We start from the raw sequence: 27,372 nt of genomic DNA on the forward strand, positions 1-27,372 counted from the left end.
CACACACACACACACACTTGGAGATTGCCTATGCCATCTCTCCTCTCGGAGATTGCCTATGCCATCTCTCCTCTCATTGGCCACACGCTTGACTCTGTCCGTATGAGCGTCCGTATGTTATGCCGGGATGACTACGGGATGAGCACGGGATTTTAAACAGCTATAACTCCAGTTCGCAGCATGCTACGGAGTACAAATTTTGTACATGCACTACAACCACCAATACAGACGAACTGAAATTAATTAAGCCCCGCCCCCTCTGTCTTCCTATTGGCTGGGCTTCACACAGCCCTATGCCCAGTTTGCAGCATGCCACCAAGTCCAAATTTGGTATGTGGCCTTACACCACCAATAGGGACGAACTGTAATTACTTAAGCCCCGCCCCCTCTGTCTGCCCATTGGCAGGCCTATAACCAGCCATTACTCCAGTTTGCAGCACCCTACCAAGTACAAATTTGGCAAGTGGACTCAGACCACCAATAGGGACGCACTGTAAGCCCCGCCCCAAAGGCACCGCTTCCTTCACACAGGGTGTGATTTTTTTACTTCTTATTTAAAATAAATAAATAATATATATATATATATATATATATATATATATATATATATATATATATATATATATATATATATATATATATATATATATATATATATATATCAAAAGATTTTCTTTTTTTTCTTTCTTTTTTTTCACAATTATTCATATAAAAAATCTAAATTCCATTAAAAAATACATTAAAAAAAATCTATAGAAGTAGTGAAAATAGAAGATCGGCTATTTTCACTAGTCTGGGTCCCGGGAAGACATCAAATTTCTCTTTTGTAAAAAAAAAAACACGTTTGGGAACCACTGAGTTAAGGCATATATTGGTTAGGTTTAGGCATATATATGGTTAGGTTTAGGCATATAACCACGGCCACCAGGGTGAAACACCAATGGAAGAGGGAGTCCCGGGCTCCTATACTGAAAATATTTATCCTCTTCCTCCTTATTACATAAAAATTGCCCAGATGGTGGGTGGACGGTGGACGTCAGAAATGTAACATCTGAACTTAAGAGGCGGCGAGGCGCACCGTTTTGCTTAGATTCACACCAAACTTGGTACAAACACTGTTCGGGAGTCTGCCATGATAATAGCCACACCAAGGGATGTTGAACAACCCAGTTTACTGTCAGTGGTGGAAAAAGCCTCAAATATTTTACTTAAGTAAAAGTATCAATACTGCAATGTAGAAATACTCAGTCAAGTTTTCAAATGTATACAAATACATTGAAAATAGTAGATCTACAAGCTCACAATGCGTCACATCACGACACATTGGGAGCTTGTAGATCGGCTATTTTCAAAGGACCCTAACCCTAACCCTATAGGGCTGAAGTGAGTAATGTATGTTTTGGAATAATAATCAAAATCAAAAAGTAACTAGTAACTAAAGTTTTCAAATAAGTGTAGTGGAGTAAAAGTATAATATGTGCCTCTGAGATGTAATGGAGTAGAAGTACAAGTACTGAACATTGGAAATACTCCAGTAAAGTCAAAAATACCTCAAAATTGTACTGAAGTACAGTGCTTGAGTAAATGTACTTAGTTACTTTACATTATTATTATATCATCTAGCTAGAAACAGTGCGACACTCTAAGAGTCATTGCTCCTCTTGTTCCTCTTTCCAGACAATGGTTGTTGGTGTTTAAGTCATTTGACATGAGGAACGAAGTGTCCACGGTAGAATTACTATTCATTTCTCCTTTCCCTATACATTTGATCAACATCAACATTTACAGCTCAGTTCATTTGGGGTACACAGCCGTAAACAGCAGAGCTGTTAGCGTAGACTAGTAGAGAACAACGTTTAAGTCCTCATAGCGAAGTCCAAACTAGACGTTAAAGACAATTTTAGCAGCGGTGAGGAGATGGACAACAGTGACGGTGAAGGGATTTATAACAATATCGTTATGGAGGAGCGAACAGAGTCGACATTACAACGTACAAAACGGGATCGAATCCAAGGTACAGTAAAGTTATAGCATCTATCTATTAACCCATTAAAACCTGAAGCCGATTCTATATGTCTCCTAAATCCTAAAACAGTATTCTGAAAAACTTTTTCTATATCAGTGGTGCTCACTTTTTCATGTCAAGGACCCCCAAAATTATATGTATTTGGCCGCGGACCCCATCAAAATATTTTGTTCCAGGGATCCCCAGAAACAAAGATTTGAGTTAAAAATGTTCGCTTTAAAAATATATATATTTCAAAGATTTGCACACATTTTCACGATTTTTCAAAAATAGCAGATCTACAAGCTCATAGCGCGGCACTCGGTGCCGCGCTATGAGCTTGTATATCTGCTATTTTTGAATAGCCCAAAGTGTAAAATAATGCTTTTTAGCTCAAATCTAAAAATGACACATTTCCAGGTCTTAATGGGTAAAAGGTATAGTATCACACAAAGACTTTTAATTGATGAAAAGCTACAAGCACATGTTCTTGTCCATGGGTGCAGTACGTTAGTCCGACAGCGCATTCCTCCGACAGCGCAGCGCTCCGACGTTTCCAATACTAAACCCGAACCAAACCCGCACCCTAACCCTAACCGCACGCGGATGCCACATAGTCGGAGAAAAGGTCTGTCGGATTAACGCATGCCTCCCCTTGTGCATCAAGGAGGGAGATGAATATATTGCTGATTTTGCAGTATATATACAGTACCTGTATGTTTTTGACTAAACAAGGTAAAAAAAATAATAATAATAATTGTGCTTTTGCAGATTATCATATAGGGAAATCTAATGCAGGTGCGTCACGCCCATTCACTGTGCGTACGACGCGACACCCTCACTCTCACAGATCCGTGATTTCATACCCCCCACTTTTTCAAAAAAGAAAAAAGAAAAAAAGAAATATATATATATATATATTTTTTTTGATAATAAATCGGTAAAATCAGGCAAAAATAAGAATTAAATAACCTAACCCTAACCATAAAACCGAAATAAAGTAACCAAAACACTGGAAAAAAACTAACAAAATCCACCCAAAAACCGCACATTTTTGAAAATACAAAATGTGTTTACATTTGACGGTTACAAATGTTCGCTTGAAAAAAATGATGTTCAAAGATTTGTACAAATTTTCACGATTTTTCAAAAATAGCAGATCTACAAGCCCATAGTGCGGCACTCGGTGCCGCGCTATGAGCTTGTATATCTGCTATTTTTGAATAGCCAAAGTATAAAATAAGGGGTATAGTCCACCGAAAGTCCACCCCCCCCACCTTCTGAGAGCCCGTGACGTCCCTGATCTAATGCAACACCCTGATTTGGGAAAGCATCTGTGTCATTTTAGGTTTTAACCACTTAAACCATTATTTTATACTTTGGCTATTCAAAAATAGCAGATCTAAAAGCTGAAGCAGAAACATCCTGAACAAAAAAAAAAAAAGCTGATAAAAATGAAGCTGATAAATGGGTACTCTCTGCTGATTGAACAAACACGCTATAGCAATGATTTCTATCAGAATAGATTGCTTTAACCTTTTAACAAAAACCTTTTTGTTTTAACCAAAATATATCACTTCTTCTTTGTTGATTGAATAAATTATAAATTAACACAATTTGTCTGCGAGGTTAATGTGCAAACCCTTTAATAGTTTTTCATACATGGGGAATACAATGATACCTACAGTTTGGGAATAACTATTTATTACAAACGTGGTTGTTGTATTGTTTTTTTTACAAAAGTGGTTGTTGTATTGTTTTTTGTTTTGTTTTTTTACAAAAGTGGTGTAATTTTGTTAAAATATGTCATTTATTTATTTTAATCATTTATTACAAAACAAGTGAAAATAACATTTCTCGAAGCTCGCCTATTTTCAGTATTTGTCGCACAACAAAGTTTTTAGTAGACAGATTGAAGACAAACAGCTGAGCTTTACCGGTATCCATTCTCTGTCCCACAGTCACTGCAGCACCTTCAGAGAGGAAGAACAGCTCCAGGCTTCCTGTAGTGTGTCTGAGCCTGCTGTGTGTCTTCCTAATAGCTGGAAACATAGGCCTTGGAGTCTACTGTAAGTGTTCACAGTGGCGTAAAGCAATTTAGATTTACTCATGTACTTAAGCACACTTTTGAGGATTTTTTTTTTTACTTAAAGAGGTGGTGCCATGGTTTTTTCTGTTTTTCATGTGTCTATGAGGTTGATAGAACTTCATTAAGCCCCCTGGTGGTGTTTTTATGGTGTTTTATGTCTTCTCTGAAACCTTGAGGGTCAAACGTGCCAATAGAGAAACAGCACTTTAGTGACATAGTAAAAATATCCCCCTCCCCCTCATTATCATAACACAACAGGTGTGGGCATGAGGAGGAGGAGGGACTAGGACAGGTGGGTGGTGCTAAGGTGGTGGAGGAGGTGCTAAGGTGAGAACCAGGTATACTTAATGAACTGGAGGCGTGTCCATATAAAAACATAATTTTAACAATTTCTGCACACTTTTTTGAAAAAAAATCTTCCTATAACCATAATACCTGATGATTATGTTTTAGGGAGGGGGATCACTGAAAATCACGACACCCTGTCTTTAATGTGACGATAACATTGAAAGAATCAGGTGCTTTATTTTTTGGAGTGGTCAGAACTGAAATTGAAGGCTGCTCTGTCACTGTTCTGTCTGTCTGTCTGTCTGTCTGTCTGTCTGTCTGTCTGTCTGTCTGTCTGTCTGGACTGCTGTCTCAAGGCAAGGATAAACCCTCCGGGACGATGGACCACCAGGACATCTGGACTGAACTGAAGGAGCTGAGAGACAAAATGGCTGCTGTGGAGAGAGAGAATGCAGGTTGAGTACACACAATGGATCATACTGCTACACTGATTCTGATTACATCAACCAATGTCAATTGAACCCATTAGCCCATTTAGTTGACTGGAAGGGTACCGCCTTCCAGTCAAAAGGTTGACGTTTGGTCACATCTGTCCCAAGAAGTCGCCCATCGTGCTTGGCACCCTATTAAAACAATAATATATAAATAATTCAATAAATACATTCATTAAAACACCAGCTGCATCTTTTTAAAGGTAAGGAAAGTGATATTGTTTTGTTAAAACGAAAAAGTACTTTTTGTTAAAAGTAGAAACTCTATTCTAACAGTCATAGGCGATTCTTTGCACCTGGGGTGCAAAGAGAGAGAGAGAGAGAGAGAGAGAGAGAGAGAGAGAGAGAGAGAGAGAGACATATAGAGACATATTATGCAGGCGGCCAATTTCGTATATGTCACATATATGATAAACATATACGTTGCATAAATAAAGACACATATGTTCATATATTTTCTTTGCCCCCCCTGCTGGCAGAGGCAACTATCGCCTATGATAGTAGCCATTGAGCAGTGGTTCTCAAACTATAGAGTGTTAATTCAGTTACAGGGGTCTGCTGTCTCTCCAGCTCGTTAATAAAAAGAAAAAAAATCTGTTCATCAGCTTCAGTTTTACACTGTCTGCTCATTGCTTAATTACTTCCCATTTCACTTGTATCCTGCATCCTGATTTATTATTACTAGAAGTTCGGCCCCGCGCCCACTTGGCAGCGCATATCAGTGGCGTAGCCAGTGGGGCCATGGCTCGGTCAGTAAAGACCCTGTAGCGCGTCTGATGTGGCATAGAGGGGGCGGCTTTTAAATCTTCAGAGAAAACATCCGTGGGCTACCATTGGTTCAGCAATCTGTGCACCCGCCCTGCACCCCTCCTCCTCTCCCAATGTGCAGTATTGAGAGCCCTGACGTCACAACATTTGGAGTGATGGCCACTGCACTCTGGTTGGTTGGAATACACCTAGGGCCCAGGTAGAACCCACTTATAGCCCACCTGGGCATTCCAGTTAAGACCCAACTCGGCCCCACATAGAATTGCCTAGGTGGGGTCCAGATAAGGCCCGTTTCGGTGGTCACAAACGGTGCTAGGGTGACCACCTCATTTGGTAGCATGCAGGGGCCTTAAGCAGCAGTAATGTAACTCAAGCTTAAAGATGGAGTGCCATGATATTTTTCAACCCTAAAACCTGATCATAAGGTATTATTATTATGTAAGGATTTAAAAAAAAAAAAAAAAAGAAGTGTACACAAATAGTTTAAAAAAAATGTTTATGTGGACACGCCTCCAGTTCATTAAGTATGCCTGGTTCTCACCTTAGCACCTCCTCCACCACCTTAGCACCACCCACCTGTCCTAGTCCCTCCTCCTCCTCATGCCCACACCTGTTGTGTTATGATAATGAGGGGGAGGGTATGTTTTTTGGGGGCTCTGTGATGTCACTAAAGGGCTGTTTCTCTATTGGCACGTTTGACCCTCAAGATTTCAGCCTCCAGGCAAAAACTCCAAATAGTCAGAGAAGACATGAAACACCATAAAACCACCAGCGGGGGCCTTAATGAAGTTCTATCAACCTCATAGACACATGAAAAACTGAAAAAGTGCAAAAACATGGCACTAGCTCTTTAACACAGTAGAACCGAAATTAGCAGAAATGACTACATTTCCCATGATGCCCTCTGATGGTCAGCAACGCATTGCTGCCATTACGTTACATTGTGTCACAAAAACCCACCAAATACAGTAAAATGAAACTCTTCAACGGGCTAATTAGGGAGCATTGATGAAATTTACCAGACTAACGTTCATACAGGTTGTTGGTAAGATGTATAACATAGCCGTTTCAGTCACGACAACAGCGTTAGCATTAGCCGCATGCTACTCGTTCGTTAGCTTAGCTACACGCTAACAGCTCATTATAGGCAGCGCTTGGCTAATAGTCATGTAACCCAACTAACGGCAACAAAGTAATGGACATAAACATTCACATACATGCTTTAGACACTATTAGCAGGATGCATGAACAACCAGCAGCAACAGAATCTAAGTAGCAGGCCACGTTAGCAGCTAATGCTGTGTGTGTACGATGAGGGTTGGCAGGTCTGTTTGTCGTATAAGCGATTTTGGGCTTATGTGGGCACACCATCTACAATGGACTAACTGAGCAGGAATAGTAACAAACTGTCATTGTTGACCACGTGATTTCACAGCTGCGTCAGCCACGACCACCACGTTAGCGTTAGCTAAATGCTACGGTAAAAGTGCGTTAGCGTTAGCCGCATGCTAACGGCTCATGTTAAGCACCCCTGGCCACTAATCATTCCAATACAACGAACGCTATCACAGTAGTGGAAATAAAGAGTAGCAATCTGCAGTGACCTAAAAGTCTTGACAATAGGAATGACAGGGCGATTTATTATACTGAATAAAGCAACTTAAAAAGTGTGTGGGGTGAAACACAAAAGCCTAAGTAGACGATAAAATGACCACACAAGTGTTTGAAAGTGAAATATATCTTTAAGAGAATACATGCTTGTTGGGCAAAACGTGACTTAAAAATGAAGGCTTCAAGAAGTTGTTAACGTTCAACGTAGAATGTGTCTCAAATGTTTCATCATTTCAAATCAGTTTTCTCTATGATTTTATATATTTTTTTCAGATATGGCTTCCAGACTGTCTGCGAGTGAAACCAAAATGGCAGAGCTCCAGACCAGACTCAATGAGAGTGAGAAGCTCAATGCAGGTATTGAGAATATTCTAAAAATAGTCTAAAAAGTCTGAAACTGATGCTGTCCAGAATGATATTCCTCAGATACATATAGAAAGTTCTAATCTAAGTTCATTTTAATCTGTATCTATAGTTAAACAATCTAATGACGTTTTCTGTATAGGATTAACTCTCTAGTCAGTAAGAATACCTTGAGGATTCTTACAGGGGCCCTCATCCAAGATCATTTCGACTATGCATGCTTCTCATGGTACCACAACACCACTAAGGCCTTAAAAACAAGGCTCCAGACATCCCAAAACAAGTACAGCAACTTGCAATGGGCCTGGTCTACAATATACACCACAACATTGGGATACCCATGTACCTGTCAAAATACTTCAAAAACGTAAATGAAGTCCACAATCATAACACCAGAGGCAGCTCCACTGATCATGTTCAACCCAGATTTGGTACAAACAAGGGAATGATCTCCTCATGCTATGCAACAAAAATGTGGAATGCCCTACCAAAAGGAGTAAAGGAGTGTAAAACCCTACTCACTTTAAAAACTGCCCTAAAAAAACACATTCAGGAGGCTGCAATTCCAAACTGGCCCCTGTCAAAGTCTTAACCTAACCTAAAAGGTTAAAGCACTATATTCTGATAGGTAGTTCTGACCAAAGCAATGTACTTACTTACTTACTTACTATGGCCTTTACGTTCCCTGAGGAACGTAAGCCATTGATGAAACTCCTCCACTCCAGTTGTTTACATTGACAACCCTTGTACCTTCATCTCGATCTTGATGACATATAGGCTACGTCTATTATAGCTACTAGACCATACCCGGTGACGGGCGCAGGTGAAAGTAGTTGCAAACTTGGGGTTAATGCACGTCCTGTCGCACGGTTTCTCCCCCGTGCGCGTCCCGTTGTGCCGCCCCCCCTCCTCCCCCCCGTGGGTCCCGTCGCGGGAACCCCCTGCGGTCAACCCTCCCCACGGGAACCCCCCCCCCGGGTCCCGTCGCAAACACACACACACACACACACACACACACACACACACACACACACACACACACACACACACACACACACACTCTCTCGCGCAAAACCTGGCAACGTGATCTCCCATTGTTTGACACATAAACGTTAATATGAAGCTGAGATTTCATGAAATTGAAAAACGGGCGTGGCAGTTAAGTTCAGATGGTAATGGTCGATGGCTGTGTGCAAAATCAGAGCAATTGCTCCAGCCACTGAGGAGAACCGGGTAGCTTCACCATGACAGAGGTTAGTCAAATAATAGGAGGATTATAGGAGGATAATGTCCAAATAGAGAATGTATTCCCACCTGAAGGATCAGATGCTTATTAGGGCCCGAGCACTGCACAGTAGTGCGAAGCAACAAAAGTTTGTCGCTCCGTAACTGCTGCACGGTTAAACTACCGCCGCAATATATACATCAAAACGTGCGGATTGGCCGGGAATCGTGTGCTCGGAAGTTTTTCGCTGCTACGCGTTACCATTGCAACGTTATTCACAAAAAACTACAAAACTCCGCCCCTTTTGGCCGCACGCGCCACGCCAAATGCTACTCCTCCCACACGGTTTACTCGTCAGTGGCAATGTATACATCAAAACGTGCGGGGCGACCGGGCCAACCAGGCTATTACTTTTCTCGCCGTTTCGCATTACGTAATTGGCAAAACCACGTAGCCACGCCCCTTTTCAGTCCCATATTCAGACTCATTCTAAAAAAACAGCCTTCATCATCATCATCCTCTTCTAGGTGGCCTTTGTTATGAACCTTTTACATTGAAATGGACCGGATCACTTCTCCTCTCATCAGCCACACGGCCAACTGGTTATCAAAGATAAGGTCCAGGGACCCCCAACCACGTAGCCACGCCCCCTTATAGTCTCCCATTCAAACCCATGTTAACTGTTACAGATCCGGTTAAGAGTGCAGGTTGATGGGAGGACATTTTTTTGGGGTAGACATTTTTTTAGGTGGACCATTTTTTTTCCAACTTTTTTTTTTCATTTTTTTTTTATAATAGGGACAGGCTGAAATTGCTTAAGCCCCGCCCCCTCTGTGTTCCTATTGGCTGGGCTTTAAACAGCCATAACACCGGTTCCAACACCGGTTCCCAGCGTCAAATACCTATGAAATTTGCGAGGTACACTTAGACGGCCAATAGGGACAGGCTGAAATTGCTTACGCCCCGCTTCTCTGTGTTCCCTTTGGCTGGGATTTAAACAGCCATAACACCGGTTCCGGTGGACAGGCTGAAATTGCTTAAGCCCCGGCTTGTATCGTAGACAGAACGTCGAGGGCCCGTTCATCGTGTAGCTTTAATTAGGGCCCGAGCACTGCACAGTAGTGCGAAGCCCTATTGAAACTGCAATGATTATTATTATTCTTTGCACAAATGTTTTTGAGGGGCAATACGTACTCCAAAAGTTACGCAACATTGCACACACATTACCAGTGGCGAAAAATTAAGTATAAAAAAAAAAAAGTGGACGTGGCCTAATTAATGGCTCAATAGCGCCCCCTACCAAAATTTCGTGCTTCAAGCCCGACAATACGGTTTCACCTACATGTATACAAATCGGTACACACCTGTATCATGTCCCGACTTACGAAAAAGCTGAGGTGCTCTTAAAAACTAAGAGGGACTGAAGAGGTGAAAGACTCGCACACCACAAAGAAATGAAGGATGACTCCTTAGACACAGACTTGGATTTATTCATTATTTACATGATCAACCCTAGTGCTCAAGTGCAAAATGAAAAGAGGACAAACTTTTCGGTCACAAGACCATCGCCAGTAGCCTGGTAAACCCCCCTCCCTTTGAATAGCCAACGCAAAAATCTATAATGACATGATTTCCCTGATTTTAAGAGCCAAATGGACCATATTGCAGGCCTATAACTCAGAGAGTGTACATACATTAATGTGCTAATAAATTATAATTTGTTGATGAATTGAACACATATAGGACCACAGTGGAAACAAGTCCCTGTGCATGACTTGTTTGTGTTATCCTTTTAGCTTATACGTTTTATACTGTACCGCCTTTGCTGTTTCTTAGACTAGTTAAAGTATTCAATAAATCAATCAATGGTTCCGTTGTGTACTGTACACTCTTTGAGTTATGGAGGGGTCCATGGCATCATGTCTAACAAACTGTGGATCCGTTGAAATGAAAAGGTTCGAGGACTGATGTAAACGAAGCAGACTTCAGGTCCGCTTTAAAATGAATGGATCAAATATTGATATGACTTCTCAGGGCGAGGCATAGATCCTCATTAAAGGGATAGTTCACCCCCCCAAAATGTCACTTTTTTCTATTGATCACTCACCCAATGCAGACTTGAATTAATGGATTTTTTGGGTGTTTTTTTGTCGCATTCCTAAGCCAATAATTTGAAGACGTGCAGTGGATTCCGGTAGGAGACACAAAGAGTAATCGATGAAAATAAGTAGTTTTTTTTAGCTATAACCATTATTTTATACTTTGGGCTATTCAAAAATAGCAGATCTACAAGCTCAACTTTGAGCTTGTAGATCTGCTATTTTTGAAAAAGTCGTGTAAATGTGCCCAAATCTTTTAATATATATTTTTTCAAATGTCTTCTAAATCTTCTACATTTTTTACGTATGTTGCTATAATATCAGTGGTTTTCAAACTTTTTTCATGTCAAGGACCCCCAAAATGATATTTATTTGTCTGCGAACCTCAAAATAAATCTCAAAATATTTTGTTCCAGGGACCCTCAGAAACAAAGATTTAAGTTAAAAAAGAAGCAGAGCCTGAATGCAGACATACAATATTATTCACACATTGTATTCACATTCTATGATAAAATATTGGTTCAATCTATTCGTGAGTTGTCTGACTGAACTTTTTTAAGTGGCTAAAACCTTATTTTGACCAATCTGTATGGTGGAGTAGGTTAAGATTTTCTTGCCTCACTGTCTCTATCGAAATTAACCAGAAAATGCAACCATAACAATAATAAATCATCTTCAAATTGTATTTAAAGCTGCAAGCCATAACTAATTCCATAACTAATTTAGTGAATAAAATGTAAATGCAACATAACTAACACAATTGCAGTTGTAGTTGGTCTCCCTGCTCTTCTATTGAGACAGTTAGACACTGTAGTGGGGTAGGTCCACTCTCCTTTTTGACCTGTTACTGTTAACGCTATAGCAATGATTACTATCACAGTATAGAGCTATTTAACATTTATTTTAACAAAGAAGTAACACTTTTACCCTACCTTTAAAAATCAAAGACCATTATGTACTAATCGAGTAAAGGGATAATAGGCTCTATGCACAGCAGCCATATTATCACTTCCTTCACAGGTGTTACCAGTGATACTAATGAAGGCTCTGTTCCATTTAGTGTAGCACAGTAGTTCTCAGATTTTTGAATTCAGATTTCCACGACCCCCTTAACTCTGAGTGTACAAATGGAACCAAATGGACCCGTAATGTTTTCATTGTCGTCTTTTGTACTCAATGAGGAGTACATTTGAAGAGACCTACTAAAAAGTTAAGTTCAATGTTCGGGAGTTTTTTTTCATCTGGGAGTGATTTGAATCATATTAGGAATGTAACCTCTTTGATTGTATTGATGGAACCAGACTATGATGTACTGAAATGCAATCTGTATCATTTTATTGGTGGAATCATGATGATTATGTACATAAATCCAACAATAAGTTGTAAATTGTAACAATAGAATCATTGGGACCAGCCGAGAATGTCAGGGTCGAGAGATAGTAGAGCTAGAAAAGTGATAGGCTCTATGCACAGCAGCGATAGTATCACTTCCTTCACAGGTGTTACCAATGATACTAATGAAGGCTCTGTTCCATTTAGTGTAGCACAGTGGTTTCCACGACCCCCATAACTCTGAGAGTGTACAGATGGACCCTTATTTTTTTGGACCATTTGGAAGCCCATGAGGGTCCCTGCCTGGACCCCAACTGTAGACCCACTGGTGTAACAGAGTGTTTCCAATGAGCCAACATGCACAATATCAGCACCCTGACTCTGTTTGACCAGAATGGAACAGAGCCTTCATTAGTATCATTGGTAACACCTGTGAATGTCTTCATAATATGGCTGCTGTGAATAGAGCCTCAGATTGTCTTCAAAACAAACTTTTTGCCGCTACTCCTACAGATTATGTCTAAAACTCACACAAATTGGTATACACATTTTCTCTGGATACATGTGATAAACTTAACAGCCTTCCAATGTTTGCAGCATGGGCCTATTTTACAAAAACAAATGCATGTGCTTCGTGGAGCGTTCCTTTTCTATTAACCCTTTAAGACCGGGAAGGCATCTGTCATTTTAGATTTTAACCACTTTAACCATTATCTTTGTCTATTAAAAAATAGCAGATCTACAAGCTCATAGCGCAGCACCGAGTCCCGTGCTATGAGCTTGTAGATCTGCTATTTTTTTTAAAAATCATGAAAATGTGTGCAAATCTTTGAATGTATAAAGCGAACATTTGTAACTCAAACCTTTGCTTCTGGGGATTCTACAAATATTTTCTAAATCCTAAAGGTCATTACACACCGGCAATTATGCGAATATACGCAAAATTCGGACTCGTTCCGAATAATTAAAAGATGATTTTTCGCTTCGCTTTTTCTCTCCATGGAAGCTTGCATTGACTTTATAAGGTTTTTTAAAAAAACGTATTATTTGCATGAAAAAATCGCCCCCGGTGTGTAAGGAGCTTAACAGTTTTTTGAAAAAAACGTATGTTGCTATAATCAGTGGTTCCTACACTTTTTGTACAGGTTCCTGTTTAAGTCTTACTATTGTCCATATTCGTGATCTGTAATAAATGGTCATATGAAGATAAATATACTGTACATATGAATCAACACATTACTTATTTATTGGTGTTAAACAACATAAACTCTCATTGGAACACTGTTACTTTGTGGCAGTCACACAAGCTCCAAACCAACTGAACCCTAGAACATGGGAGGGGGGTGGAGGGGGGGTGGGATCTGTATCCCAAAGTAATACACATCAAGTAACCGATTAAATAAACAAATTATCGACGCCAATCACAAATGACATGTAATTGCCCCCATAATAAAACAATAACAGCATGACAGAACAATAGAACAACATGCGTGTGTGTGTGTGTGTGTGTGTGTGTGTGTGTGTGTGTGTGTGTGTGTGTGTGTGTGTGTGTGTGTGTGTGTGTGTGTGTGTGTGTGTGTGTGTGTGTGTGTGTGTGTGTGTGTGTGTGTGTGTGTGTGTGTGTGTGTGTGTGTGTGCGCGTGCCTTTGTGTGTGTATACTCCAACTCTACACCCCCCACCCACCCAAAGGTGCTTATCCCAACTCTACAACTCCCCCTGCCCAAAGGTGTTTATCTCAAGCAGGTCACACTCTATATATACTCATGTATAGACATGACTATACTGTCCATATTTTAGTCAGAGATAACAGTGAAAACTGCCCAAGAACAGAGTTCTTTGTATTTGGTCACATGTCATGTAGCAGGGGAAGCCTATGCTGTTATCAACTTGGTGTTAGTGTTCGCTGTAAGCAACCCCGGCTAATAAGGATGGATCTCAAACTGATGATTATGAAAGTTTATTCCAAAAAACACCGTAAGAACTGTGAGGTGGGAAAGCACATAAAAACAGTACAAACATTACAAATATGTCTGACAAAGACATCACAAACCATAACGAAATAAAGCTGAGTGCTCTATAAAAAATGAAGTGACACAGATGAATCAATAAACATTTGAGAATATGTCCTGTGTTACAATTACTTCAGCAAGAATTGTTTTTAAACCAAAATGACAATCTCTCTTTAGAGTGCAAAACATATGAAATGGGTAAATACTGCAGTTATCTTAATCAGAAATAGAATAGCTTTTATCCTTTTAAACCACAACAATGAAATGTAAGTCATTATTTGTATAATACATCTCCTTTTAGCAAAAATGAAATGTATACCTTTTACTCCATGCACTGTTATTATGAATTACAATCTAAACCCATATTTATTTATTTAATTAATATTCACGTTACTGAGGCTTCTCAAAGGGTCTAGAATGGATTAGCAGAAGAAAGACATTCAAAATAGTCTATTAACTTGTTGACTGAATCCACAATGGACAGAAAGTAGCAAGAGGTGCAAACAACACAATGCATCAACAATAAACTATACCTTGTGCCCTTAGCCAGGTGCTTAGACAAATGAAACCTTTCGGTTGGAACATGGACATGCTCCTCTGACACTGTTTTCATTCATACTGACGTCTTTGCAAAGACGCGCTCAAAGTACACAGTGGAGTGCTCCACATCCTTATCCTGTTTCAGACCTTTCAAAATAAAAGCCTTTACCATAACAGACTAATAGAAACGAACTCAAATACAATTATTTCAAGTAAAACAATGTAAAGGTGTCAGTTGAGGCATCAACAATAAAACATTATATATCCAATGTAAACAATAAAAGGACCCAAATAAAGTGATAAACTATAAAACTTGGCAAAAGTCCACAGTAATGTATCTTTGAAAGTGCAAAGGTTTGGCAAGTTTTAGGGTGACAATAGCGCCGCCTGCTGGCCAGGAGGTGCATCTAGTGGGCATTTCTTATAGAAAATAACAGTACATTTTTAAGACACCTTTTTATGCAAGGCAGTGCTTAAGTGGTTCGTTACACTCCCACCAAAACATGAGTGAATTGCAGGACCCTAAGTAATGCAACACACGAATGATTTCTCACTGAAAGAAACATTTAAGCAAGACAGGCCATAGTTCACGTATACACTTAAGCATGAAAAACAAAAAAGAAATGATACGCTTTATAGCGACAGGGCAGTCAACCTGTATCTAGCTGAAGGGACAGTTTCTGGACTGGTCGCTCAACTTCAGACATCTTGTAGAGATGCTCTCCTTTCTTGTCCAGATTTCTGTCTCCAGGACAGACTCTCCTCATAAGTCCATCCTTGTCCGTAGTGGCTTCTGAAACCTTTCCCAGTCTCCCCTTGTTAAGGTGAAGATCAGCCATCCTTTGCTTCTCCAATGGTCTCCGTTGCTGTCTACTATGGTGATCTTTGGGGATGATTGCTGGGTGCATGATGAGTTTGGGAAGAGAGGATCGCCGTCCTCCCACCTTGAGAACACACTCTTTGTCAAGGCAAGCATCGGGAGTGTACAATGAGGAGTGAGATGGCAGGTGAATGCCTTTGTTCACCAGTTTCAACTCTTCTGGGTCCACGTTTTCCTGCAGTTCTTTGACAGGACCATGTTCTACTTCTTCTGTTGCAGTGGTGAAATCTGGATTTTTGGTGTGATATATTCCATGATGAGGTATATAGCGTTTCTCTCCTTTCTTTCCTTCATCACACATTTCCTCTTCATCACCTTTCTTGATGACCTCTGCTGGAGATACTGGGGAAAGCTCCTTAATGTTGACTCTGTGACAAATAGTGTTGACACTTGACAAGTCTTGACACGGCTCTGAACGGCCCACAATACTCCATCCCAGTTCTGTGTGAACAGCATAGGGTTCCTCTTCTCCTCCAAGAATTACCTGTGTTGGTGCTAGTGCCCTTGAACAGCTGTAGCCTATCAGGAGGCCAACCCCACAATCCTGCAGAGGTGGGATTCCGTCCACAATTGTAGAGAGATGCTTCCAGTGTCTGGCCGTCTCACAGGTAGGAATGTGGTTGCGGTTTACTGGGATACAGTCCTTAGTGTAAGCAGTGGGGAGATTAATGACAGCGCTGGAGTTGTAGCCTCTTACTCTGAGACCTGAAACCCTTTCACTCTGCATGATGACATCCTTACCAAGCATGGTGGTTATCTTCATGTTGACAGGACGTGAGTCAGCTTGTAGGTCCTTGCTCACTTCCTGGTCGATAAAGACAGTGTCACTCTGGGTGTCAAGTAATGCATAAACACGTTTTTCAACGGCTGGATTGCTCTGTGATGATATCCACACTGGCACGATCATGGAGGTTTTTGCTAACGGCCCTTCAGACTCCACATTGAGGGATAATAGCTGTGTAATAGCTGTGTCATTAGTATTACCTTGGTTTGAGACTGGTACAGCGGTGGCTTTCCTTATGTAGTCCTTATCATGTAGGCATGTTGGATGTTTACCTTTACAGGTGTCACAGGAGTGTCGGTGACGGCAGTCTTTTGCACTGTGACCTGGTTTCATGCAACCGTAGCAGAGTTTATTTTCCTTTACGTATTGTCGTTTCTCTTCTAATGACTTTGTGACAAATTCAGTGCAGTTGTGAATAGCATGATTACTGTCTTGACAGAACAGACATGGCTTGACACTTACTTTAGTAGACCCTTGATCGTTGTTCTCTACAGCTGCTTGTGTGTGGAAGACGTTGGCCTTGTCCGTTTTATTGTCTTTAGGGTTCCATTTTTCTAATGTGGACTCTGAAGCACGAAGAGCACTGAAGGAGGTAATAGGGTTGCAGGCAATATCTGCTTCCATTGACATGAAATCTGCAAAGCATTGAAAACTTGGAAATTTTTGAGTTTCATTCAAGGCCTTTGTGACTTGACGGTTCCACTGAGCTGCTGTCCAGTCAGGTAACTTCTGCAGAAGTTTCTGGTTTTCCTCACAGTCGTTTAATATGTCAAGGCCTTCGACATGAGGCATAGCTTCCTGACATGCATTCAAGAAATCAGCGAAGCTTCTAAAGCCTTCAGCATCCTTTGGTTGTATCTTTGGCCATTGTGCAAGTTTTTCTCTGAATGCCCTCTGTATGATAAATGGCTGACCATAACGTTTATTCAGCTTGTTCCATGCATCCTTATAAGCTTCAACATCGCTTCTAAAGAAAATGCCGTCTAGAGTATTTCGTGCTGGGCCTCCAACATACCTTTTCAAATAGTGCAACTTGTCAGCTGAAGAGATCATCTTTCTATCAATGAGTGATACAAATGAAGCCTTCCACTCAATGAAATGAAGTGGGTCACCGTTGAATACAGAGGGTTCTGGTATTGGGAGCCTGTTCAAGGCAATGCTATCTTGGACGGCTTGAGCAAGGAAGGATACATCTGTATTTGAGGGTAAAGAGGCTGACATAACATCAGTAGGCTGTTGAATGGGGAAGGATGAATACACAGGTTGCTGTGTTGCTGCCATGAGGTTGGTGGGCTGTTGAATGGGGAAGGATGAGGACACATGTTGTGACGCTGTCATGACATGTTGAATGGGTGATGAAAATACATGAGAAGCTGTCGTGACATGTCGAGTAGGAGATGGAGACACATGTGGTGCTGTCGTGACATGTTGAATGGGGGATGGAGACACATGTGATGCTGTCGTAACAGGCTGAATGGGGGATGGAGACACATGTTGTGCAGTTATGCTTGTATGCTGCTGTTCTTGGGCGTTGGAGTTGGTAGGGTGAATGCTGGCCTCTTGTGCCATTTCTTGAGTGTAGGCCTGTAGTCTTGCTCTTGCTACTCTTATGTCCTTTTGTTCTTCTAGTCTTTTCAGCTCCCGCTTCTGTTGTTCTATGCTTTCTGACATTTCATACTCTGCTTCCTTGCCTGCTAATTCAGCTAATGCGTCTGCCCGCTTAGCTGCAATAGTGCTTGTAGACCTACTTGTATTTGCGCTGGACCTTGAAGAGTGTTTACTTGATGCTGTGGATTCGAAGATAGAACGGGCATAATCTTGTTGAAGTAGCTTATGAAGGCGTTCCCTTACATTTTGACTGTCAAAGTCTCCATCGATGCCTGATATCCTTTCATATATGACCGTCACAATGTTTTTTGTCATCGCCTCACAAGCATCAATCCGGCGTCGTGTGTCACTGGATGGAGTGATGTAATCTCGTATTTCTATGTAAATGCTCATGACATCATCCTTTGCCTTTTTAATGGTGTCAACAAGCTCTCCAAGTTGACTCTCAGGAATGTCTGTCTTTAGCTGTTCTCTTACTATGCGAGCTTGCACTTTCCATTGCTCATACAATTGGGTGATCCTTGTCTCTTCGTTCTGGGCTTCCTCTCTTATGGATGCAAACATCTTATCTGTGGGATTATGTTGATGACCAGTGCGGTGAAGCTCCTCCTCTTCCGTTTTGTCCTTATGAGGGGGCTCCGTTTTGTCCTTATAAGGGGGCTCCATCGGCTGGTCTGTGTTCGCTGATGCATCCATTTTCTTACAGGAGAACCACAGTCTTCAGAAACGTAGGACCGATGAGGTGAAACTCTACTGTCATCAGACAATGTAGGGTGAAGCTCTTCTTGTTGCTGTCATTAGACAGGATGGGTGAAGTTCTTACTGTAAGCAACCCCGGCTAATAAGGATGGATCTCAAACTGATGATTATGAAAGTTTATTCCAAAAAACACCGTAAGAACTGTGAGGTGGGAAAGCACATAAAAACAGTACAAACATTACAAATATGTCTGACAAAGACATCACAAACCATAACGAAATAAAGCTGAGTGCTCTATAAAAAATGAAGTGACACAGATGAATCAATAAACATTTGAGAATATGTCCTGTGTTACAATTACTTCAGCAAGAATTGTTTTTAAACCAAAATGACAATCTCTCTTTAGAGTGCAAAACATATGAAATGGGTAAATACTGCAGTTATCTTAATCAGAAATAGAATAGCTTTTATCCTTTTAAACCACAACAATGAAATGTAAGTCATTATTTGTATAATACATCTCCTTTTAGCAAAAATGAAATGTATACCTTTTACTCCATGCACTGTTATTATGAATTACAATCTAAACCCATATTTATTTATTTAATTAATATTCACGTTACTGAGGCTTCTCAAAGGGTCTAGAATGGATTAGCAGAAGAAAGACATTCAAAATAGTCTATTAACTTGTTGACTGAATCCACAATGGACAGAAAGTAGCAAGAGGTGCAAACAACACAATGCATCAACAATAAACTATACCATGTGCCCTTAGCCAGGTGCTTAGACAAATGAAACCTTTCGGTTGGAACATGGACATGCTCCTCTGACACTGTTTTCATTCATACTGACGTCTTTGCAAAGACGCGCTCAAAGTACACAGTGGAGTGCTCCACATCCTTATCCTGTTTCAGACCTTTCAAAATAAAAGCCTTTACCATAACAGACTAATAGAAACGAACTCAAATACAATTATTTCAAGTAAAACAATGTAAAGGTGTCAGTTGAGGCATCAACAATAAAACATTATATATCCAATGTAAACAATAAAAGGACCCAAATAAAGTGATAAACTATAAAACTTGGCAAAAGTCCACAGTAATGTATCTTTGAAAGTGCAAAGGTTTGGCAAGTTTTAGGGTGACAATAGCGCCGCCTGCTGGCCAGGAGGTGCATCTAGTGGGCATTTCTTATAGAAAATAACAGTACATTTTTAAGACACCTTTTTATGCAAGGCAGTGCTTAAGTGGTTCGTTACATTCGCATATATCCAAAATGATATGGAGAGTTAAAACCAGATTATAGTATGCAAGTCTACTAGCCTGAGTTCAATATTATCAAGACTTATCACAACTTTGTGGGCTGATAAATAACACTGGTTGCATATTACATGACATAGCTTGTATATGAGCACACTGGAAGGGACACAGCACACAGGTAGAAAGTGTTTCCTTTTTACTTCCATATTGGCACATACAAGGATTTTCTCTGAAGCCGGTGCATTACAATGACACAGTAGTATGCACTATTCTCCATTCACTCAAAATGTAAACAAGCAATGATAAGGTAAACAGTTCCTGCTTGATTCAATATTCCAATTGTCACACTTGATTGACAAGTACATAATAGTAACATTCTATGTTTTGGTTCCTAAAATGGTAGCAGCACTAATATACTGTGCACAATGCCTGGCTGTAGAATAAGCATAAATGAACTCAGACAATGTTCTGTCAAAACAGTGTATTGGTATCCAACAGTGATCATACCCACTTTGTAGTCCATGTATACATTTCTGCTCAACTTTCACGTGCATGAGGGGCCTACTTTCAAGGACAGTTATTGTCACATCACAAGTTTACAGGTGTGAAACAATGGGTGAAACGATTGCAGTTATAAAATATAATTATAATAGAGGAAGAAGTGATAATGCCTGTGTGACGTCCCACTAGCAGGGCTCAGCACTCAGTCTGATGATGGAAAGTGTTCTGCCTTTTTCAGCACATCAAGTGTGGCCCATTTGAGGTCCTTGGTGATGTGTACTTGAACTTCAAGTGTTGAACAAAGCTGCTATCATTTGCAGTCTCCTGGAATTGAGAAAATAGCCATAGACAAAACACAAGGAAAATGGTCAGATATGTGAAACGTTCCCAATATGAGCAGATCAGATGTATGAACACATAACGGTGCAGGCAGCACAACAAGGAACTTGAAATTGCTGACCATCTCCACTGCGACACCGTCGATGCACAGGGGAGCAAGCTCTCATCCCGGCCTCCTGTAGTCCATAATCAGCTCCTTGGTGTCCTTCATTGAGTGCGAGGTTGTTATCATGACACCATTGTGTCGGTGATTTGACCATATTCCTGTAGGCAGTCTCATCATCACTGATGAGACCCATCACCGTTGTGTCATCAGCATGGTCACCAGCAACCGACCGGCAACTGCATCAGAATATGACAGGAGAGGTGTCACTGACTGGCAACATTTTTGGGAACAATCAAGGAGAAGACCTTCTTGTGACGCGGTGCACCTGAATAAAAGGGAGGGAGATAAAAGTATCAACAAGGACTCACCATTGAAAGTATGCTGCAAGTGTAACAAAATAATGTCATGTATCTGCTCCAAAAACACACCTGTACGAGTAGTGGCTTGCCTTCTCTTTACAACATTCTCGTTGTGCTCCATAATGGCAATATGGCCTCTCTCCTTCATCCCCATGTATGAGAATGACTGGCATTTAGGGATGTATTTCAGCAGGGCACTGTGGAACACCTCAAGCTCACCTGTGTGTTGTAACATGAAAGCACACAAACATCCACTGTAAACCAACTGGTATGTATCATTTGTCAACTTGACAATGAGTTATGATTGCTCATCGCGTTCAAGGGCTAATTCCTTACCAGTATGCTTGAAGAGGCCCATTTGTCCAAGGTCCTTTAGGAGCCGAAGAGAGAACGCTGGAGCAACACGGACAGTTTAGGCCTTTTATTTATTTCGGTGCAAGTATAACAGATAGACTGACGTTTCGGTCTTTCGACCTTCCTCAGAGTCATAGGTGGCAGCAACAAGGTAGACAATTATATACAGAGGTGAGCATGGGCTGTGCTCTCAATAAACCAATGGTGGATGGCCCTCTGTTTGGTGGTAATTACCTAGTACTGCATGTCACAGTCTCAAGGTTGCGCCTATCAGTGGTGATTAGGCTTAGTTCTGGGCATGTGGACCATTTAGCATATTACAAGATATAGAAAATAGTCTACACTTATAATGCCTTGTTAAGGTTGGTTTAAAACAGTGTACAAGTAGAAAGAGGGGCCAAGCAAAATTAGGCCAATGCAAAAACATTTTGAATACATTTTGACTAAATAATAATTCACAAAAAAGATAATTCATAAAAAAGAAAAGTGAAACACTCTCAGGAGTACAGGGCACACAAAAGCAATGTCAGGAAACCTCAGGGACCGTCTATAGAAAGCATTAGGCTCAGTTCTTCATTTAGACCATTGGGTTCTAGGGTGTCAAGGTTATGGATCCATAATGCTTCTCTACGAAAAAGTTTCTATTCCCCAGAATTTCAGGGATGCTGGAGAGCCATGATTTGCTGATTTATAATGCCTGGCCATGGCATATTCTGGGTTGTTAGTGCGAATAGCAGTTTTGTGCTCGCCTATGGTCTCTTGGTTTGACCAATATATGCCAGTCCACAAGGACACTTGAGCATATATACCACATGGGTTGAGTTACAATTTATAAATGAGGATATTTTGTATTTTTTACCTGTGCGTGGATGAGTAAAGAATTTAGCATTAGATGAATTAGAGCATTGGGCGCAGTTGCCACATTTATAGAAACCCTGTGGGGGATTAGGGAGCCAGGTAGGGGGGGAGGGTGTATTCATGTCCGAGTGGACAAGACGGTCTCACATGTTAACAAGTTTGGGATCACTTTTTAAAACGTGCCAATGTTTTAGGAAAGCATTCTTAATTAGCCCTGCCGCTGGAGAATATTGTGTTGAGAAACAGAGCCGAGTTGGTGTCTGTTTAGGTTTTTTTATTAGTAGGGACGTTCTGTCTGTATGTAGGGCTCTGTTATATGCTGCGTCGAGGTCCACTGGATTATAACCTCTTTCTGTGAAGCGGTTAGTGAGCTCTGTAGCTTTTGATTCAAAGTCTGTGGTGGAGCTGCAGTTCCGTCTAAGGCGCAGATATTGGCCAATAGGAATATTCCGAATGAGTTGTTTAGAATGGTTGCTATTCGCTCTTAGTAAAGTATTCCTACTGAGTGGTTTACTGGCTACAGTATTGTGAATATCAGTTATTGACTGCTTGGTAATGCCTGGCACAATGGAAATAAATTGCAACTGTCTGAGAACCATCCATAATCTTACTGCTGGCGATCCATCACCTCTGTGTCACCGTCACATGTTGAACAGGAGAACCACATGTGGTTATAAATGGACTTTTCAAGAACAACATACACAAGAAAGAACAATTAGACTGAACAAATGACATGTTTGAAATATGAGTCTTCTTTGCATAAACACTCACATTGTCCACCCACGGAATATGTCCAGGCCTTTTTTTTTTGCTCCTGGTCTTCAACTTTTTCAGGAAACCCACACACACACACACACACACACACACACACACACACACACACACACACACACACACACACACACACACACACACACACTGAACATTGTGCCCTGTATTGGATGAAATTACATGTGCTGCCACAATAATCTGATGATAACATGAATAGTATATATACAACTTTGAACCAGAGCCAACCTTTAGCTGTGTGCCATACGTCAAACTGATGTTCGATCTCCGGGTGTTCAACTCTCATCAGCTTTCGGACCGAGGGAGAGCGGTCTGTAGCGATCACGTCCACATGCAACCCCATACCAAGCAGCTCTGTAAGTAAGCAAAGTTTATTTATGAAGTGCCTTTCAAAACATAGTTACAAGGTGCTGTACAATGACCCACAAAATGAGAAAATGTAGTTATAACAAGGCAACATAAGAGCAATAAAGCATATGAGAACCTGTCAGTCCACGCCTGAAGCCCAGTGGTTCCATCATAACAGAGCTGGAGGCTTCTGTGACCTGGAAGGAGGAGCAAGAAACAAAATGCAGCAGTACAGAAAGTTATTTCAGTAACAAAACAGACCATCCTGCTGTGAACACAACATTTAAAAACACCAACATTACCTGAACCAGTTTGTGTCTTCCAACATGAAGGTGTAATGGCAGAACTTGGCACTGAATCCAGGAGAGTCACATCTGGCATCTCCCAGGAGTTGTGGCTGCTTACTAGGACTACCGTCTATGCCTTCCTGCTCAAAGAAGACTCGTGCCAAGAGTCCTCTCCTCTGCTGCTGGTATAGGTCCTCAATGGCAGGGTGAAGATAGGCCTTTTGAAGTTCATGGAAGGTTGTGGCACCAAACATGTGCAGTCTCATGGCCTTTGCCCACGCTGAAAGCTCAGTGAAGCTGCGCCCTGTGAAAACAACTGCTCCAGCAACTTGTAGGTGGACCTCTGCCATTCCCCTGACATCCGGCGATGACCTACAGGTGTCTGTGTGCCCGTCAGTGCCCCGCCAATTAATGTTCAGCTGTGCACCAACATAGTGCTTCTGCACATGAGTGTCTGGGATAGATTGTCCACACACCTGGCAGAAGTTGAAGAGGGACATTATCCTCTCCTCATCCACAAGCACCTTCCCATCCTTGAGCACCTTCCCCTTCCCATTCAATGCCTCCTCCTCCTCCACCTCCTCCTCCACCTCCTCGCAAGATGACGTCATCGTCTCATGCTCGTAGCTCTCATCCCCCAGGTCATCGGCCTCCTCACTAGTCTGAGAAGACGTCTCAACTTCACTGGAAAGTTGTCCTGCGGTCTGAATGAAAAACATAACTTGAAAGCAATCTCTTTCATATGGGAACTATGATTGTATTCAAATGAGTACATTCCAGATGTTCACTTCAACATTTGCAAACTTGTCATTGCATATTTTCTATGGCGCTAGAAGTGGATGACACCTGAGTAAAGTCGTTTTTCAAACAGCTATACGCTAACTTCCCTGGCACTGCCACTGGAACAATGTTCAGCAACGTTGACGGTTCCTCTGTCTGGATGAGAGTAGAAACAGCAACAGAGTGTTATGTCCCAAAAAAAATTGATCTATTACTACATTCAAACATTTGGACAGCTGTGTGAGGCCTGGTTGTCTCCGCCAGGCCGAATATAGAGAATATGTTTTGCCCCCTGTCTGTCCGTCCGTCCGTCCGTCCGTCCTCTATCTACAAGCTTTTGAGCTTGTAGATCTGCTATTTTATTCTGCCTTTTGAAGGGTGCAATGACAGGTGTGCTGACCCCCCCCCCCCCCCCCCCCGTTCCCGCTGCACATGTTGTCATAATAAAAATTACATCAAAAGCCTCGGTCCAGGTATACCATAAAAATACAAAAAAAAAGCATGTTTAAAAGACTGAAGTACAGGCCCAAAAAGACATCACTATATTAATTTGATTGGTTAGATTGATATTTCTAGATCATATCAGTCTGGTCCACAAAACATATATTTTTAACTCCATCAAAAATCATACATTTTTGCATTTATCTGTGCATTTATTTGTGGTCTGGGAGCCGGACCATAACAACGCACAGTCACACACACACACACACACACACACACACACACACACACACACACACACACACACACACACACACACACACACACACACACACACAAATGAGTCATAGTCTGTCTTCTTCCCGGTCCAGGACAGAACAAACACACAATTTCCAGTCCAGTCTAATCAAATAGTTCAGTAACTTCTGTTTAGTCATTTGTTAACTAATGAGTAACTCAGAGATGTTGACATCATCAATCCTATCACAATCCTGTCTGTATTGTTGCTTGGATCTCAGAAATTAATGTCCAGAATGTCCAGAACTGCTACTTTCAGGATTCAAATTCAAAAGTAGCGGATCTACAAGCGAAGCGACGTGTTGTGAGCTTATAGATCTGCTACCTCTGATGCTTCAGTCTTCAGTGTGAGAATGTAGTATGATGATCAAGTACGGCGTTAATTTAAGAACAAACTCAAAGTTAGAACCTGGAGATAAGAGTTTTCTGCCCGACAACAAATCTAACAACACTGGTATTTTAACTAAATGAATCACCTGCTGGCTGTCATAAAGACATGTTGGGGCATAATAATAATAATAAATAACTATAGCACTTTTTTAAACAGAAGTTACTCAACCATTTGGTCAACTCAACCGTGTGTGTGTGTGTGTGTGTGTGTGTGTGTGTGTGTGTGTGTGTGTGTGTGTGTGTGTGTGTGTGTGTGTGTGTGTGTGTGTGTGTGTGTGTGTGTGTGTGTGTGTGTGCGCGCGTGCTGTTGAAGCACTGCAGGCTTTAAGTCACTGATGACAAAGGTGAGAATATTATTTCCATAGATGATGTAGGTGTATTAAATTAGATCAATATTATATCAATATGTTCAGATTATAGATGTAGGTGTATTAAATTAGATCAATATTAAATCAATATGTTCAGATTATAGATGTAGATTTATTAAATTAGCTCAATATTATATCAACATGTTCAGATTATATATGTAGATTTATTAAATTAGATCAATATTATAACATGTTTAAACACTGTCAGCACTGATCATGTGTCCAACACAATTCTGCTCTTTGACCCCTAAATGTGTCCCTTTTAATCCCCTGCTATTAATTGAAAACTTTAGTTTCTAGTTACTTTTTAGATTTAGATTATTATTACAAAACACACATTAACCACTTCAGCCTTATACTACTTTGGCTATTTGAAAAGAGCAACGCTTGTAGATCTACTATTTTCTAAGCATTTGAAAACTTGTGAAATGGGACATTCTGTGCAATGAGTACTTTTACTGTTGGTACTTTAAGTAGCCTACATGTTGACGCCAGTACCTTTGTACTTTCTACTTCAAGTACATGTTGAATACAGAACTTTTACTTGTAGCAGAGAATTTTTACATTGTGGTATTGTTACTTTAAGAAAGAAGATTGGTGTCGTTGGTCATTTTTCAAAATGTTCAGCTTATAGATTGGCTATTTTCCTATGAACCAAATATAAAATAGGTTTAAATGTGTTTAAATTGTTACTAGTTTTTCTAGTGACTGCCATGGAAACCCCTCAAGGACCCCTGGGGGTCCCCAGACCCCACTTTGAGAACCACTGCTCTTAGGAACACAGCTAACTCTGCCTCCCTTAAAAGCGTTCTGTGAAGGAACCAATCAGTTGGCTCCAAACATGCTTCTCCACGCCTCCATCCAATGAGAAACAGGAATATAATATATCTGTCACTGCCCCCTGAACGAACGTTAGGGTCTGAACTGAACATCCAATAAATACAAGGTGTCCCGCTTGTTGTGTTCAGAGTCTGGACTTCACAATGAAGACTGCTTTGCTTATTTTCCTGTTCTGTCTGGCTGAGGCTGATGACCTCCGCTATGAGGTCAAGGCGTTGTTCCAGCAGCTGAAGAGCAACCTGGAAGCACAAAATGCAGGTTAGT

General features: G+C 41.0%; 1 protein-coding gene across 1 annotated transcript in view; it reads left to right on the forward strand.

Annotated features, from left to right (window-relative positions):
• Window positions 1–1,818: 1,818 nt before the first annotated feature.
• The window catches only part of LOC311042478 (uncharacterized protein), a 36,823-nt gene continuing 11,269 nt past the window's right edge, over window positions 1,819–27,372 (forward strand). Inside the window, exons 1-4 of the mRNA XM_084053235.1 lie at window positions 1,819–2,014; window positions 3,967–4,074; window positions 4,739–4,837; window positions 7,526–7,609. Of these exons, the coding sequence (XP_083909361.1) occupies window positions 1,918–2,014; window positions 3,967–4,074; window positions 4,739–4,837; window positions 7,526–7,609 (388 nt within the window). The 5' untranslated portion in view covers window positions 1,819–1,917. The remainder of the gene's footprint in view (window positions 2,015–3,966; window positions 4,075–4,738; window positions 4,838–7,525; window positions 7,610–27,372) is intronic.

Source organism: Gymnoscopelus microlampas (genome assembly GCF_963454915.1).
Source record: "Gymnoscopelus microlampas genome assembly, chromosome: 3".
Classification (NCBI taxonomy): Eukaryota; Metazoa; Chordata; class Actinopteri; order Myctophiformes; family Myctophidae; genus Gymnoscopelus; species Gymnoscopelus microlampas.